This window comes from Medicago truncatula, chromosome 5, assembly GCF_003473485.1.
Source record: "Medicago truncatula cultivar Jemalong A17 chromosome 5, MtrunA17r5.0-ANR, whole genome shotgun sequence".
Lineage (NCBI taxonomy): Eukaryota > Viridiplantae > Streptophyta > Magnoliopsida > Fabales > Fabaceae > Medicago > Medicago truncatula.
The window spans coordinates 41169898-41187002 of record NC_053046.1 but is presented as its reverse complement, the minus strand read 5'-3'; the positions used below and the strand labels follow the sequence as shown (position 1 = coordinate 41187002).

At 31.7% G+C, this 17105-nt stretch overlaps 1 protein-coding gene across 3 annotated transcripts; it reads right to left on the bottom strand.

Moving 5' to 3' along the window:
- Positions 1–333: 333 nt before the first annotated feature.
- LOC11433523 (mitogen-activated protein kinase 10) lies at positions 334–7386 on the bottom strand. 3 transcript variants are annotated; one of them, XM_013598925.3, is made up of 11 exons: positions 6901–7386; positions 5534–5942; positions 4918–5045; positions 4741–4800; positions 4109–4258; positions 3867–4022; positions 3083–3279; positions 2873–2974; positions 1827–1969; positions 1653–1742; positions 334–1091 (listed from the first exon to the last, which is right to left on the bottom strand). In XM_013598925.3, exons 1-11 carry the CDS (start codon positions 6913–6915, stop codon positions 1084–1086), a joined length of 1458 nt encoding a protein of 485 aa, XP_013454379.1. In that variant the 5' UTR covers positions 6916–7386; the 3' UTR covers positions 334–1083. The 3 variants fall into 3 exon arrangements, with proteins under 3 accessions (XP_013454379.1, XP_013454377.1, XP_003617448.1); XM_013598923.3 differs by having other exon boundaries at positions 334–959; XM_003617400.4 differs by lacking the exon at positions 6901–7386 and adding an exon at positions 6262–6431 and having other exon boundaries at positions 334–959.
- Between the last annotated feature and the right edge of the window lie 9719 nt (positions 7387–17105).

Below are 17105 nucleotides of genomic sequence, written 5' to 3'. Positions count from 1 at the left end.
ATTTCTTTGAATAGACCTTCTCAAAACACAATTAGAAAACTATGATTAATAAAGCAAAAACTCTTTTATGCATAAAACAATAAAATTTTGCATCAATCTGATTTTGAAAAATGGAATGAGAAATTTAAAATAATTAGGTAACACCTCATATAATATGCCGACTCCTTTTTGTTTCTTCTAAATAAAATAATAATGATTTTTTTGTTGGGTAGTGGGAACTTTATCAAAGAAACATTTTCATATATGAGATGATACTCGTTTGGAGTAGATAGCTGAACTTAATCAGCTATGAAGTTCAAATTATTTCAAATAAAAATAAAAAGTTGCCATGACTAAAGATTACAATCACCATAAACAATAAACTTTTTTTTGGTTAAAAGTGATTAATCATCTCAATGTCAAAGCCAGGGTGAAATGGGAGCTGGGTTATGTGCAGTCACAACTCCCTGATTGCACGTAGTCAACCACATCGGGACCATCTAATCAAGATCGGATGATTCAGATGCGGATGATTGTGTGCAATCACACGATTCACACTGCATAGAATCCAAATTAAAAGAAGACTGAATTGAATTTAAACCTACAGTTTACTGATAGCTGTAACCAAAGCTTTACATTATATGACAAGAAAAAGCTGGCTCTTTAAGGGGAAGCACTTCTCCACTACAAAGAGCCTTTGTTTTTTTTCCTCCACAGGAATATCTCATCTGGCCAAACTATTCACAAGAAAACATTCTTGTCATGAACAGTTCCATCCTTTCCATGAGCAGTGGGGCAGGCACCATTAATCTTACCATTAACATTGACCCTTAGACTGCATCTAGTTTGTTCCAATGCCGATGGTCATTCGATCATCTTCTATATTTGCTCGCCCTTTCTTCGTTTGTGTTGGTATCAATACTTATGGTTAAATCTGATGCTTGTTCGGCCTTGATTCAACATTGATGGGTAAGTTTTGCCTGTAAAGACACACTTGTCAGCTTCGTCTGTTGGCCGAGCTAAGAATTAAATTCTCTTCCATCACGTAGTCATATACTTCAATTATTGGCTGATGATTGAACGACTCCTATTCCGAGTTGTATTTTAAAGATCTGTTGAAGTCAGAATACGAATCATCCGATCTTTAATCCAACAATGTGTATTTCTCCTTAGTACAAGAATTTCGGATCCACTGAGCTATATTTGGAAAAATAATTTACAGCTGCCTTAACCTTCATGCTTTTTATAAATAGAAACCTTCAACTTTCACTTAATCTCAAGTAATCCCTAAACTCTTATGGTTGTCGCAATAGATTTTTATGTTAACTTGGGGTAATTTCTCACCGGTGAACATACCTTTATTGCTAATTTGCTATGTTGTTCTTTAATATTAAATTGAACATGTGATAATTTATGAAGTGGAAGAAAAAAAACCATCTCAGTATTTCACCAGTTTCACTTTGTTGTCTTTGTTCTCATTCGTTATCACCACTCTCATACATAAAAATTGCTCCATTATAAGACTATCTTCATACGATTCTTAAGCTGAAGTAAAAGTTAATCGTGCCTATTTTCTAAAAATCATAAAGTTTAAGGCAGTTGTATACACTTTTTCCCTAGATATTTATTTGACATTAATATGTAGGGGGTAGATTGAGAAGGAAGAAGATAACCTCTCATAGATGTCCTGGAATCATATGAATCACTGACAATACTCCCATGCTCATATTTAACAACTGGCCTAACAACTTTACCAGGTGTTTCTAAAAAGAGAGGTGTTAAAAGTACTGGTTATTGATAATGCACAAAAATCAAAACAAACTATGATGAAGATGATGATCACATACCCAGTGGAACTACTTGCAGTCCCCGAAGGCCGCTGGATTCCGCATAATTAGTATTATATTCCTCAGATATTTGCCGGTTTTTGCTGGAAGCAATATTTGACTGCTCTTTTTGGGGTGTCATATTTGAATGTACAATTGTTGATCTGTCAATAATTGAAAAAAGAAACGAAAATAATTAAATCAGCACAATCCTAAAATATAATCTAATTATGATCCCTGTGAATTGAAACAGTTATATACAACACATAGAAGCAAATGCAGCCATATTTTAGTTGATTTCATCTCAGGCCGTGTCGAGACATTGAAAGAGCAGCTAAATAAGATGGTTGAGAAATGACTTAAACTAGTTTACCAATTACCATGGTACAGACCCTTGTTCTTTAAACATGTATGTACTCATGCATGTTATACTTATACACACTGCAGTTGATATTTTATGTAATTTAACCTTGGGAATATGCATATTGGCATCTATGTAAAATAACAGCTCAACGAGCACGACTTTGACACTTTATTCTCCTATGTAGAAACATTCAATAGATTAAATCATAACTATTTTGCATCACAGCAGTCAGCTGTCTCTGACAGTTTCTTTTTGCATAGGCATAATTTTAATGCATCTCAATTGAGTATATTTAGCATTCGTCATAGAATACCATTCCTGTCTAAAACATAATGATAAGATGATAGGAGTACCCTGTAACATGGTTATCAATATCTTACAATACATGTGATTTGTATCTCAATGTGATACAAGACTGAACCCAAACCCTAGTGTGTATCTGTTTAGGACCTAAATCTCATCTTGAACCACTTACTTTTGTCAATGATTTATGACTTGAATTTAGAATTATTTCTCCTAAGGGATAAGGAGTTTGAGGTCCTGGGTTCAAACCCGAACGGAGCAGTATTAATCTAACAGCTAATTACTAACATTTGCCATTAAAAATAAAATAAAAATAAATACGTGATATATCATCAAAATTTTGTCATAGATTACAACAAATGGCAAGTGAAATCCAATTAGACACGCATTAATAAACTACCTGGGAAGTGATGCATGTTTTCGATCAAGTGGCACAACTGGATCACTTTTATCACCAGTTTCCTCAAGATGAGCGAACTGCTTTCCGAATTGATCAACAGCACTAAAAAGAACATGACCGATGACATGTTAGGAGAGAGTAAGAGGGTGGACACACGAATAAAAAATACTTTTGAAAAAAAGACAAGTAGTTGAAAATAAACCAAAAAACCTTGGATAAAGAAAATTAGTTCTCTCAGTTCCATTTAGTTGAGGATGATACTCCAGAATCTCATGGAAAATTAAATCTCGAATTTCTCCCTTTGTTACTCTTTTCTTTTCAAATTCAAACTCCATTTGTCTAATGGGCTGGCAGGATGGTTCCCTTTCAATTTTTGCAAGTCCCTCGAAGTAAGGATGAGCTAATGCCTGAAAACACCAATTCATTTAAATTAATGAACAATGCATTAAAATATTTGTGTATCAATCTACTTGCTCTCGGCTTTTAGAATATTGAAGTATTAAGAGAAAAAGAGCTTTATAACTCAGAGTAAAATTCATAGAAAATTATATTGATCAAAAGATGGTAATTTGAGTACACAGTAGGTCTTATTTATAGACTTTGACTACATGAACTAATTGACCAATTAACTCTAAATAATGTAGCTAACAAACTAATATTAACTAACTCTAACTATATTAACATTATACCTTCTACTGTCCAAAGGAAATCCTAAGCTATTAAGCTCAAGAAGCAGTTACAGTGTTGTCAACCACAGATTGCAGAAAATAGTGGCTTGTTCAAACTCTGTTATGCTATAGAGCTATGGCCTATAGCACTGCAATAGCAAATATTTGACAACACTTTGTACTATATTGCATATTGTTGAACAATAGTGGTTTGTTAAAACTACACTACGCTATAGCACCACTATTTAGAAAATACTGAGAAGTAAATTATATGACTAAAATAACTGTTTAATACTACACTTATCCAAAAAGCACGAAAAACAAACCTCTTCAGCAGTAGGCCGGTCTTTTGGATCAAAGGCGAGCAACCTTTCCAGTAGTCGTAGTGATAAAGGATCTGCATTAGGAAATTTTTGTGCAAATGGTACAGGTTGCTTTTTCCTCATACTGGTTAGGTATCTCCTTGCTTTATCATTGCGTACCTGCATTACAATTCGAAGATTGTCACCACCAGAAAAAGCATAAGCAATACAGTTAACATTCTCTCTAGAGAAGAAAAAGAAATTACCCGAGATATACTATCCATTGAGGGGGTCCCAAGCAGATCTGTGATCAGATCCAACTGATGGACAACACTTTTTCCAGGAAAAAGTGGTTTCCCAATTAATACTTCGGCAAAGATGCAACCTATACTCCAAATATCAATTGCCGGAGTATACTACAATCAAAAACTTAGTGTTAGCTTATTAGTACACAAATCCAGCAGAAATAAATATAACTAGTGGATTAATAATCAGCAAAACAGGTCATGCATGTTGATGGGAAAGATGACAGAAAGCATGTACTGTGGATCGATATGCAATTTCACCACATGAAGCTAATGATCAAGTATTAGGGTATGGTATGCATATTAGGCCCCACCAATGTTTTAAAAACCGGACTTAACCACGGTTGAACCGGGCGAAGGCCGGTTCACCTGTTTGTTTGATTCCTGTTATACCTTAGACTGGTTGAGCTGGGTTGAACTGGGGTTGAACCGTGGTCGGTTCATCCGTTCAACCATGGTTGAACCGAAAGAACCAATATTGAACCATGACAGAAATCTCTCACTGGTTCGATCTCCGGTCTGGTTTTTAGAACATTGGTTTCAACCCACTTCAAAGTTATATGATTTATGAAAGAATCTTGAAAAAACCATACCTTTGAGTAAAATGATCCACAGAGCTCTGGTGCTCTATACCACCTTGTAGCAACATAATCCTATCGAAGCATATTCAATAAGCAAGAAAACATCAGCACCTAATTTACCAAGGCTTTTGCTATGATTCACACACATAGCTGGAAAAAAGATAGGATGATAATATTTGAATGGAATACCGTCCAAAATACAGTTGTCGGAGTGTCGCTGAAAGCAACTCTAGCTAACCCAAAATCACAGATTTTAAGTTTACAGTTTGCATTGGCCAGTATATTCTTTGGCTTCAAGTCTCGATGATAGACATTTGCTGTAATAAGTATTAGATGAATGATATTGACATCAATGCAAGAAAACTTGTGATGGTAAACAAATTAGAATACAAAAGAAAAACTGAACTGGTGAAATATTTTGGCAAAACCCAAAAAAGTACAATGCAAATTTAAGAAGTTAAAAAAAAGAAAAGGGAATGCATAGTTAGAGAAGATAATATACAAAATTCTCTTAACATTTTCGTAAAAAGAAATGTGGAGAAATGATGCAATTTCAAATTCAATTACGATCTATTAAAGCATCTTAACATAGCATGCAACCGTTAGTAACACCATATGCATTCAGATGGAGTGATAAGATGGTTTGGTGGCTCTGGCAGAGGAACATGGGTGTTGAAGAGATAAGGTGACAAATGAATCCTCCCATTAACGTTACTAACAACTAATTACTTAACATTTTCTGTTAAAAAATGTGCATTAAGAGAAAATAATTGTGAATGAGTGACAACTAGATATTGAAAAATACCGGTGTGAATATACTTCAATGCTCGAAGCAACTGGTAAAGAAAAAACTGATAGTGTTCTTTTGTTAAGTCGGCATTGGCTTTAATGACTTGATGCAGATCAGACTCCAAGAGCTCAAAAACAACATAAATATCTTTGAAGTCCTTGATAGAAGGAGGCAACATAATGTGCTTAATTTCAACAATATCAGGATGTCGAAGAAGTCTGAGCAACTTTATCTCACGAAGAATACGTGCAGCGTCGGATATATGCTCAAAGATACCATGCACCTTTTTTATTGCAACCTTCTCACCAGTATGAGTGTCGACAGCCGAACAAACAGTACCGTAACTACCTTTCCCGATTACTTCTTGAATTTTATACCGATTGGCATCACCATATTCCGAGAAAAATTCCATCTCCATTGATTTCTGTAAGAAAGAACTAGTGATTATCAAAACCCAAAATAAAAAAACCCTAAATTCGATTCTCTTAGAATGTAGATAAATCAAGCTAAATCACTAAATGGAAAACAAAATTTCACAATAGACAGAAAGAACTTAAAATAGTTAATAAGTTTTCTTTCCATATTATCAAGGGATATTAACAAAATTACAAACATAAGAGACATTGTCACCATCTAATTGGAGAAGTTTTAGCATTTAAAAAGGCCATTAAACATTAAATATATCAAAATTCATAAGACAAAGTGACAAACCAATCCTCATTTCAAGACCAAAACTAGTTTACCTTCTCCATCCAATTCACAGTTCCTTCTAATTCAACAATTCAAAATATGTTTTGAAATAGTCAACCATGTAGGATGTACCAAACTTAATGCTTCTAAAGTACAACTCAGAAGAAGTAGAAAGAAAAAGAAAGAGAAAGGAAAAAAGTACAAGAGTAGATTGAGATGAAGATAAACAACCCTAAGAAATAATGCCACCTAACAAGTCAAAAGAAGAAGCGTGCAAAATTCATCAAATGATAGTATCCAAGACCCATAAAAATATGCTGAAAAAATAAGATCTTGTCAATCTTGCTGTTATCATCTTTCATAAGTGACAAAAACGTGGGACACAAAATTATATCACGTGACAATAAACAAAACCAACTCACTCATAAGATTGAATGAAAATTCTAGGAAACAACCTTCAACAACAAAAAGTAAGACCACCAACAAAAACAAAAACAACATTTTTATTATCACCAATGTTTTTTTTGTTTACCAATTATCACCAATATAGTTAAATTTAACTTTTTTCACAAAAGGGTACCTTACTAACTTCATAATTCACTCATATGAGAAAAGAACTCTGCAAAAGCAATGATTTTTTTTATAGGGTTTGGAAATGGAAATTATAAACATTAATTGAACAAAAATTATACCTTTTCTTTCTGCATTTCTTTTGCAACAATAACACCTAAAACAACAAAATCTCCAACAGAAAAAATAGTCTTGTTAAGTCAAAGATGATGAGGCACAATTTCTCAACAACCTGAAACAATCACAATCAAAGGTTACCAAAGTAAACCCTTCAAGGAACAAAGGATCCAAAGATAACCCCACATGCACCCTTGTTAGAATTCCAACACCAACCGCACCAAACTGCAGAGAGAGTCACAACCCACGATTTTGAATGGACAAAGCTCCAACCTTGTGACAAAAGCTTACTCGTAATCCTTCCTACCAAACTAGCTTATGTTAAAAAGCACGTTTGTTAATGTTACAGATTATGAGGTAAACAAGTACGGATACCGAATTCTGAAAGATTTTGAGAGCTTTTTAAGGAATCAGAATCATTGTTTGTTAGATACTGATATGACTATGAGATTCTATTTTTTTTCTTTAAAGTTGATATTTTGATATGAAATTCTTATTATATAATAATGTATGTGTTATTTTATTTTGTGAAAGGGTAGGGGTTTTTTGTCAATTTATATTCTAAAGGAAAAACGACAAACAAATAAATAAAGCAAATCTTGTCCATAATTGATTGACTTTCATTCTATAGTTTGATCGAGTACTTAATTAGGTTCTTATAGTATAAGGATTTAATTTTTTTTTTGGTTACAGTATAAGGATTTAATTGATATAAAGAAATCAATAACAAAATCGGTTTTATTATAAAAAATATTTGATTTTTTTATAAAAAAAACTAGTGGTTAAATGAGGCGGTCTTAGTACCTGTTTGGATTGAGCTTATGTAAATAATTAAATTTTTATCTTAATTCATAAGATTTTACTAATAAAAATTGTATATTCTTAAGATGTTTTTTCATAAATTACCTTAACAAACATATAAATAATACATTAATGTTTATTTATTTGTATAAGTTAATTTGCATAAATTTTACAATAAGTCAATCCAAACAGACCCTTGGTATTGAATTATAAAATGGGTTTGTTGCATTTTAATTAAGGGCTTGTCTAATATATACTTCATCTCAAATTGTATGTCACTTTAGAAAAAATATTTGTTCCAAATTGTATGTCACTTTACAATATCAATGAAACATTAATGTTATTTTTCCTATTATATCATTAACTATTATTATTCTTTTTTCTTTCAATTCTTTCATTTATCTTTTCATATCATTTATTAAGGACAATTTTGTAAAACAACTCATAATATATATTTCCCACACAATATTAATTATATTTCTTAATACGTGTGAAATGCCCAAAATGTCATACAATTTAGGACGGAGGGAGTACAATATTACACATGTTGATGTAACTAAAAATAGCAACTATTTATTGAAAAACAACAATTATCTAATAAAAAAAGTTATATTTAATAGAAAATGCACAAGTTTCAAGACAAACTTATTATTTAAACTTTTAACATGTGCACATTTACACATGATAAAAAAACTCTTTAATTATTAGGGATTTTTAATAAATGACAATCCTTGTAACTGTCTTTTTAGAATCATGTAATTAAAGATAGATTGTCTTCTTAAAAATGTTGTAACTTTTCTATGGATGGTCGTCTTATTCACTTAAAAGTCATTTTAATTTCTATGTCGGTTTACTTCCTCTTCTTTTTTTTTAAAAACTTCTTCACGTACCATCTTTAAAATTGAGTTTGAACTAAAATCTTTTTTATGTGGTGTAGAGGAAGGAGGATGGAGTTGGAGAAATTTATTTGTTTGGGAGGAACAGGATGAGTGTAGGACTTTGTTATCTAATGTTTTCTTGCTGGATAATTTGGAGACTTATGGAAATGAAACCTTAATTCTGATGGAGTGTTCACAATCAAAAAAGCTTGTGTGTTGATTTTTAATATTATATTAAATAACATATTTGTCATTGTAAAATGTTAATTGGAACAATTATGTTCCATCAAAGTTATTATTGTTTGTTTAAAAATTATTAAATGTTGTCTTTCAACTTAAGATAATTTGAATCGTTGAGGGGTTTAGAACATAGCATCCCCTTTGTGTACGGGAGGATGTCACATGCATGAAATATCCAAAAACATTTGTTTATCAAGTGTCATGTTTTTTATAAGCTATGATTTAATGTTTTGTCTTGGTTAAAAAGTAGTTGTACATTGGCAAACATGCATCAACTGTTGCCACATGGTTCAATTTATAGGTTTGGTATCACATAGAAAAACTTTGAAGAAACGTCGTCTTTTAATTTGGTTGGTTTATATGTGGTAATTTAGAAGCGTCAAAATTTTATGGTATTTGGTCGTCATGATCGCTTAAAAGGTCATCTTTTCAACATGGTTAAACTTTTGATATGGTCGTGGGTTAAAATCAAAGTTAGGGATTTATCTTATGATGATTACTATTAATAAAGCATTGAACTGCTCAAATGTTTGTGTGGTTTTACTTGGTATTTACTTTTGAGTTTCTTTTTTATTTGGTAGTGTCGTTGTTGTGGGGATTTATTTGTAATGTGTTGATCTACGTATCTTTTTTATATTTGAGTCCTGATGCTTAGATTGTATGATTTAATATGGCCTTTTCAAAACAAACAAAAAAAGGTATGGAATTTTCTGCTCCAATTTAGCGAGGGATTGAAGCCCTACCAATTTGTATGTATAAAGAGGCCAATTTTTTTCGACCACTTAGTGCCTGTTTGGCAAAGCGTTTTCACGCCCCAAACCCACGTTTTCATCTCCAAACGCGAGTTCGGCGGTTCCTATAATGTTTGGATAAATTCAAACGTGATTCTGTAGATTGTACGGCAAGTGCTCAAACTCGGTTTGGTTTGAAGCTACAAATCTGAGCTTCTGCGGCAATCAAAAGTGAGTTCAAGATTCAACTTTTCAATGGCTAGTTTATTTACCAAATTACCCATACCATCTTCTCCAATCACCCCTACCAGAACTCAATAATCAACATCAACACAGATATGTTTACACACCCTGTAATCGATTATAATTTGAGGAAAAATGGAGATTAGAAATTGAAAATAAATTTCAATGGAACAAGGGGAAGAAGATTTGTGTGAAAATAAATTGAAAATAAACACAAATCTGTTTACACACCCAAACTGCGTTTATTTGATTGCAGTATGAAGCTATCGAATTTCTGGAAAAATGGAGAATGGGTTTGATTTTTTTTTTTTTTTTTAATTCTTCAATTTTTTTTTTGTTTCTACCATTGGGTTGGAATGTTAGTGTTTTACAGATCACAAAACAATTGAGTTGATTATTTCACATAAGCAATACGCTCACATAAAAGAGGGTGTGTTATTTTTTTGTTACAAAAATGAATAGGGTGTATGATTTTATTTCATAGTATATACTTATATATAATTATGATTTTATATATGTCAAGACCCTTTTTGTAATTTACACTTTAAAAGAAATTTTGATTTAAATCATCCAAACAACATCAACTCATAAGAATCACTTTTAAATAAGTGTATCCAAACATAAATCAATTCACCTCAAACTCACTTTTAACCAAAATCAATTCTCTCAAACTCAATTCTATCAAAATCAATTCTCACCGCCGGTATACCAAACACACACTTAGTCATATTAACTTTAAGAGCCATTTTTGCATGCATGTGGCAAGACTCAAATTATAGGTAGAAAGGATATAAATCTCGCCAATCTCCAAAAAAAAAAATCTTCACACGGCTAGGGATATGGACTTTCCAAATTTCCTTCCACGACCCTTAGGAAGATGGTTTAGGGTTATGTTTGTTTGTTTCTTCCTTCGAGAGACAATAGGCTAACCTTGCTTAGAAGTTATCATATACTTTCCAATGTCATATTAGCATATATGTAGGCACCCTCTAGGAAATTGGGATATTTAGGAGTTAATGGTGTCTCATAAGAATAAAAACAAACGGGAACTAATTTCCTACCCCATCTTTTAGTTATAGGGTTAATAAGTTAACTAACTTCCTAATTGAGACCTTGAACTTTGCTTCCCATAAATCCATAATCTCAGTGCAATAACCTCTCTAGCATTGCTCGTACTTCTCCGAGCATAGCTTCGTTTGAGAAGACCAATTTTCCTGTATATGCTTTATAAAAAATTGGGTTAATAGTGTTTTTCACCCCTGTAATATAGGCCATTTCCGGTTTTCGTCCTTATTAAATTTTCGGTTTGATTTCTGTCCTTGTAATTTTTTTTTTTTTTCCGGAATACCCCCCTCCTCCCTCATAGGCTGATTTGCTGAGTTGGAGGGAGGAGGGGGGTATTTCGGAAAAAAAAAAATTTACAAGGACAGAAATCAAACCGAAAATTTTATAAGGGCGAAAATCGGAAATGACCTATATTACAGGGGTGAAAAACACTATTAACCCTAAAAAATTTAAATCAGTTCATTTTAAGCTTTTTTTCTTCAAAAACTTGAACTTTTGTGTTGGTAGATTTTATAAAACTCTTATTGTTGTTGTGTGGTATTTCAATACCATTTATTTTTTGAGATCAAATAACATAATATTTTGGTCATATTGATCCCATGGTGTGATGTTATTGACATCTTATAAAATCATAGCCATAGTGCAAGATAATCTCTAAACTACTATATCTCCAAATATGTGAGCATTGCCTTTCTGTTGGTAAAAAAGATTTGGATCGTCTCCTTCCCTTCATTCTCTCTTTTTCCCTCCTTCCACAATATTTAGATGTGTATAGACAGAGAATACACTGAACTTCCCCTAGCCTAAGAAATCTTTTCCATTTGATGATTTTTTAGATTTTCTTTTGGGTAAATCCTTAGATACTTTAGAGTTTTGGTTGAGTACCAATATCCTTTAGGAAAAATTTGTTTAACATTTGAATTTACTTTAAAATAAATTAAAATGGTAATATCATATATACATAGTCATATTTCTATAAAGTTAGAGTAGACAAGAAAACTTGTTGTGTATTCATTAATATATTTTTCTTCACTATTAATATTATCAAGAATCGAACGCACAATTGCATAGAACATTGAAATGAATAAATAATTATTTATTTAACTAATTATATGAAGAGATTGAAAAATGAAAAAATCATTCAATGTATATAAAATATAAAAAATTGTGTTGAACAATCATGATGTATATTTATATTATAAATAATAAAATATATACATATTTATTACTATAAAATTATATATATGTTGCCCTCACAACTCAATTTTTTTTTAAGAAATCAAAGTAGTTCACACAAATTGGCATCGGAAAGAATTGAATTAAAGATTAATTAAGTTTTTGGTCCCTATAAATATATGCAGTTTTGTTTTTAGTCCCTATAAAAATAAATCACACTTTTTAGTCCCTATAAAATTTTCCGTTAGTGTTTTTAGTCCCTATAAAATTTTCCGTCAGTATTTTTAGTCCCTGTCAAAAAATTTCATCAACATTTTGGTCCCTAAAATGCTTAAGGAAAATGTCACAGAGACTAAAAAGTGTGATTTTATTTTGTAGAGACTAAAAACAAAACTGTGAATATTTATAGGGACTAAAAACTTAATTAACCCTTGAATCAAAGACCTTAAAGAGAAACACACATCAAGATCTCATGTTAACACCACTAAATCAACCTAAGTGGATTCTTTATATTGTTTGTTATAACTTATAGATGGTTTAAGAAAATCTACAAACCTCTTTATGTCTAACACAAAAGTGGTACCTCCAATGTCATGTGGTACCTCCAATGTCATTCATCTTAAATTTCTATCATAAATTTATTGATTTAGCATGTATTTATATAATTGTAGGCTAGCAAAACATCAATACCAAAAATTGAGACATTCCCATGCTTAACTTGTGATGTATACCCACAATCATCCACAATGTTCTTTAGTTTTGAGCAGTTAAAGAAATTTATGAGTTAAAATAGCATGGTTCAAGTCCGATTAAGAAAATGTCATTCATAATTGCATTGCACATTTCATTATCACAAATTATTATTTATTTATGTACTTGGTTCATATTATAAATAATGGGTAAATTGCATTAACCTCTCCCTTCAGGTTTAGTTAAATAGCATAAACACCCCCTTTAGTTTTAAACTAAACACAAACCTCCCTTATTTTTTTTATCAAATTGACAAACACCACCCTTCCACTTTAACACCGTTTAATCACCGTTAACTCTGTTACTTTCCTACTACTACCATGAACTCTTCCACGTTGATTTTTGTTTAACCAGGTTGCACTTTAAATTCTGTTTTCTCCTATTCATCATGGTCTAGGTCTTGTATCAAGTTCAATCCAACATGAATTTTAATTTGAATTTGTTTATTAATTGAATTTTGTAAATATGCAGATCAACCAATTAAAATGATGAACCTATAATTTTGAAAGAAAATCAGACTCAAAAAATATAACTATAGCAAATGACAGCAAATATAAATCACTCGATGGTAATCTTTATTCAACTGCTCCGTCCCTAATTATAAGGACCTTTTGAAAAAATAACGAGAATTAAGATAGCGGATATTTGTATTAAATATGTTTGTAATTACTATTGTTTTTACAATTTTATCCTTTAAGAAAGAGGGTTGGCTTATGTTTTCAACATTCTATTTATTGCTGATTGAAGAAAAAGATGTATAATAAATAGAGAGGTATGTATGTAAAGAAATAATTAATGTAGTTGGAAATAGAAAATGAGTCTTATAAAAAGAGACAAAAAAATTCTTAAAAGGGTCTTATAATTAAGGACGGAGGTACTAATTGATTTATTTTGTTTTGACAATTTGATTTATGTATCTACCAATTTAAAAATACTCTTTTTTTTTATTTTTTTTTATTTTTATCTCATGTTGCCATGCTTTGATTTGAGGAAATATGATGGATTTTTCTTCGATTTCTTGTAAGGAACCTGAGAATGAGTGTCAATTTTAGAGGTGCCATGGAAGGAAGCATAGAAGTTTGGTAACGGTGGTGACTAACAGAGTAAGCATGAGGGGAGGTAAATGTTTTTTTTTCAAATTAGAGGGGGTGTAAGTGTCATTAAGTAAAACCTCGTAGTAAAATGCTAACTTTGCTTGCATAAAAAAAATGACATGGAAACATTATTAACACACATGCTTACGCTACATTGCACATGCTTGATTTAAAGCGTGCTTCATGTTTACGCTATTGGACTCATGAAGACTTTTTTACTAAATAATTTCTTGAAACTCGTATATTAAATTCTTTAAAAGCTTAAAATTTCTCTTTTGAGTAGATAAAATAATAAATTTTTCAATGTCAAGAAAATAAATAATAATGCCTTAGGAAAACATGTTAGCAAGTCTTTTAAAAAATTTGGACTAAGCAAGCATAATCAACTAAACGTATTAACCACCTATATATGTATTTTTATTTTTGAGAAAAACCTATATATGTATTTTGGTTGCATGAATGGTTGTCTAACCTCTAATATGGAAATTTAATCCATCTCAATCAACAACCACTCTCGTCGTATATATATGTTTCTTAGTCAGTTTATAGTGTAAATTAATAGTGTTAATAATGGCTAATGAAATACATATTTACTATAACTTCAACGAGAGTACTTGACAAAAAAAAATTTCAACGGGTCATCGATGTAACAATAAACAATTAAAAATTAAATGGTGCATATGTAGATTTAAAGGTGCATATAGATTACACAAATCCCTTCAAAAAGAAAATAGACTAAGCCTTATTTATTATTTATTTGAACAAATTTTACTTACTTCCAATCAAATTCTAGATTTACCAATACTGATATCATTTTTGTGAAACCATTTGAAAGAATTTATGAAAACAACTTATGATATTCTTCATAAATTGTTTTACAACCATGAAACAAGTCAGGTCTTTAAGGATGACGTGGAGCTGCACTTAAGTGCAGCTGAACCAACTGCAGTTAACTATTGTTGGTGATAATAACATCATTTTGAGGTTCGGAAGAGCAATTGCTGAAGTGTAAAGAGCAATTTTCTGTGTAGTTAGTCACAAGGAGTTCATTTGGTTTCCTTTGTTTATTCTTTGGACTTACATGTTCTTGATGGGCCACATTGGGTCTTTGCTTATTCTTCATTTGAAGAATCTACTACTCATACGTACAAGTATCTCCCACCCCACCACCCAAAACCCATAAAAGTAATTTAAATACCCTTTCAAGTTTCAAAATATATCAAGTAAAGTAATTTTTCAACAATGACTAATTCATTTACGAAAATTTAAATTTAAAAAAATCTGGAATATTAAAATTTTGGACATATCAATTTTTGGGAAATTAATATGTTCCAACAATTTGGCCACTTAAAAAATCCAAAATATAAAATTATTCCGGTAGATTCTTCTATTCCATTCTAGGTTATAATGCCGGTAGCAAAGTTGAGTAGTTTTCTTTTTGGAGCTAGATAATAAGTGATTTTCTTCTCACCCCATGCTTTCAAAATTTCAAAACTACTCATGCTTGGATTTTGTAATCTAAATAAACGGTATTTGTTTGGATTGTAGTATCTAGACGTATGGAATTTCTTCCTTTTGAAATCATATTAAAATAGGCATTCAGATAACATGATTCATATCAAATAACATCATGATTCATACTAGCAAGAAAAAAAAAAATCAAATTTAAATACAAATATTAGACATAAATTTAACACTAAAGGTTCATGAATGAGCCAAGCTAGTAAAACTCTTGCAAGATGACATGCTTTCTTCATTAGACTCACCAGTCACCATGTACACCATGATTTTTTTACAAATTTCTTAGAACTAGAGTGTCTAGTACTGGAAGGGGCCAGTAGCTTCGTAACATCTTAAACATGAGTGTCATCCTATACAACCCGACAAGATGCCAAGTCTCTAATACGCCCGATCGTGGGATCAAGTATGTTGGTAGACCTCTATGATCTTCTCTCGTTGCATCTGCAAGGGTCAATATGGATGGGTTCATGGCACAACTACCTCTCGGTCCTCTTCTCCTAACATGTGATCTAAATATTGAGCTAGCGTGCTCCAAGTTTACTATAGAATGGATACAATTGGATTCCTCGATCGAGAGAGATAGTTTGCATGTATCTAAACTGGGGAGGATAACATACCATCTAACGAGCATCGCGTTTGATCCATCCTAAATAGAACCAATTGGCATGTAAGGATGTATGTGGCATACATACCCCTCCTAGTTAGAACAACTAGCACGAGGATCCTCCCATCGTATCTAATTTATCATATTCCTAGCCACTTACCACGAAAATGCTACAAGATCCATGCCTTCATCAAATATACAAACAACATCAGAGTGGATGAAATGATGTTATATATTTTTAACAAGGTAATTAGGTAAACATTCCCCCATTTACAATCATTAATCATGTGCATATCCTTCAAGTACTTTATGTATGCCACATCAACGTAAATGTCACTAGAGATAGGAATAGGCCAGGCCGACCTACAAGGGCCTACGACCTAGCCTACGACAGGTCAGATCAGGCCAAACTTTTTTCTTAAATAGAGAAAGTTTGGGCTTTTTTAGAAGCCTATTTAACTTAAAAGGTCAGGCCGTAGACCATTCAAAAAGCTTCTTAGGCTTATTAACTGGCCTATTTAAGTAAATTTAATAATATTATTGATTATTATATTATATTTTATACTTTAAAATAAAATAGAAATTTGTTAACTTTTACAGTAATTTAAGTTTATTAGTATATATTATTATTATTATTTTTTTTTTTGATATTTCAACGTATTATTATAAACTAGAATTAAAATATGATACAATATTTAGTTAAATTATTTAAAAACTCATGTTGATTATATAAAGCGAGTTTTTATCTAATTGATATATTAGTTCACTAGTCTATTTAAACTTCGATCACATTGCTTATTTAAATATGTTCATATGAAATAGGCTTTTAAACAGGTTAGCAGGCCGTATCAGGCTTTCAGAATGCCAGACTCATGCCTAAAAAGTAAACTTATGAGAGGCTACAAGTCAGGCTTAGGGCTCAAAAAAATTTGACAGATCGGACTTAGGCCTTGCAAAGCCTAACTCGACCTAGCCTACTCCCATCCCTACATGTCACTTTTATTGGATAAAATGTTGAAGCCAATCTAGTGGCGAGGTTTGTCAATCTAGTGTCAACAATGACATTTGTGAACCACCTTTCTTCTACGGTCTCTAGACCGTCGATCT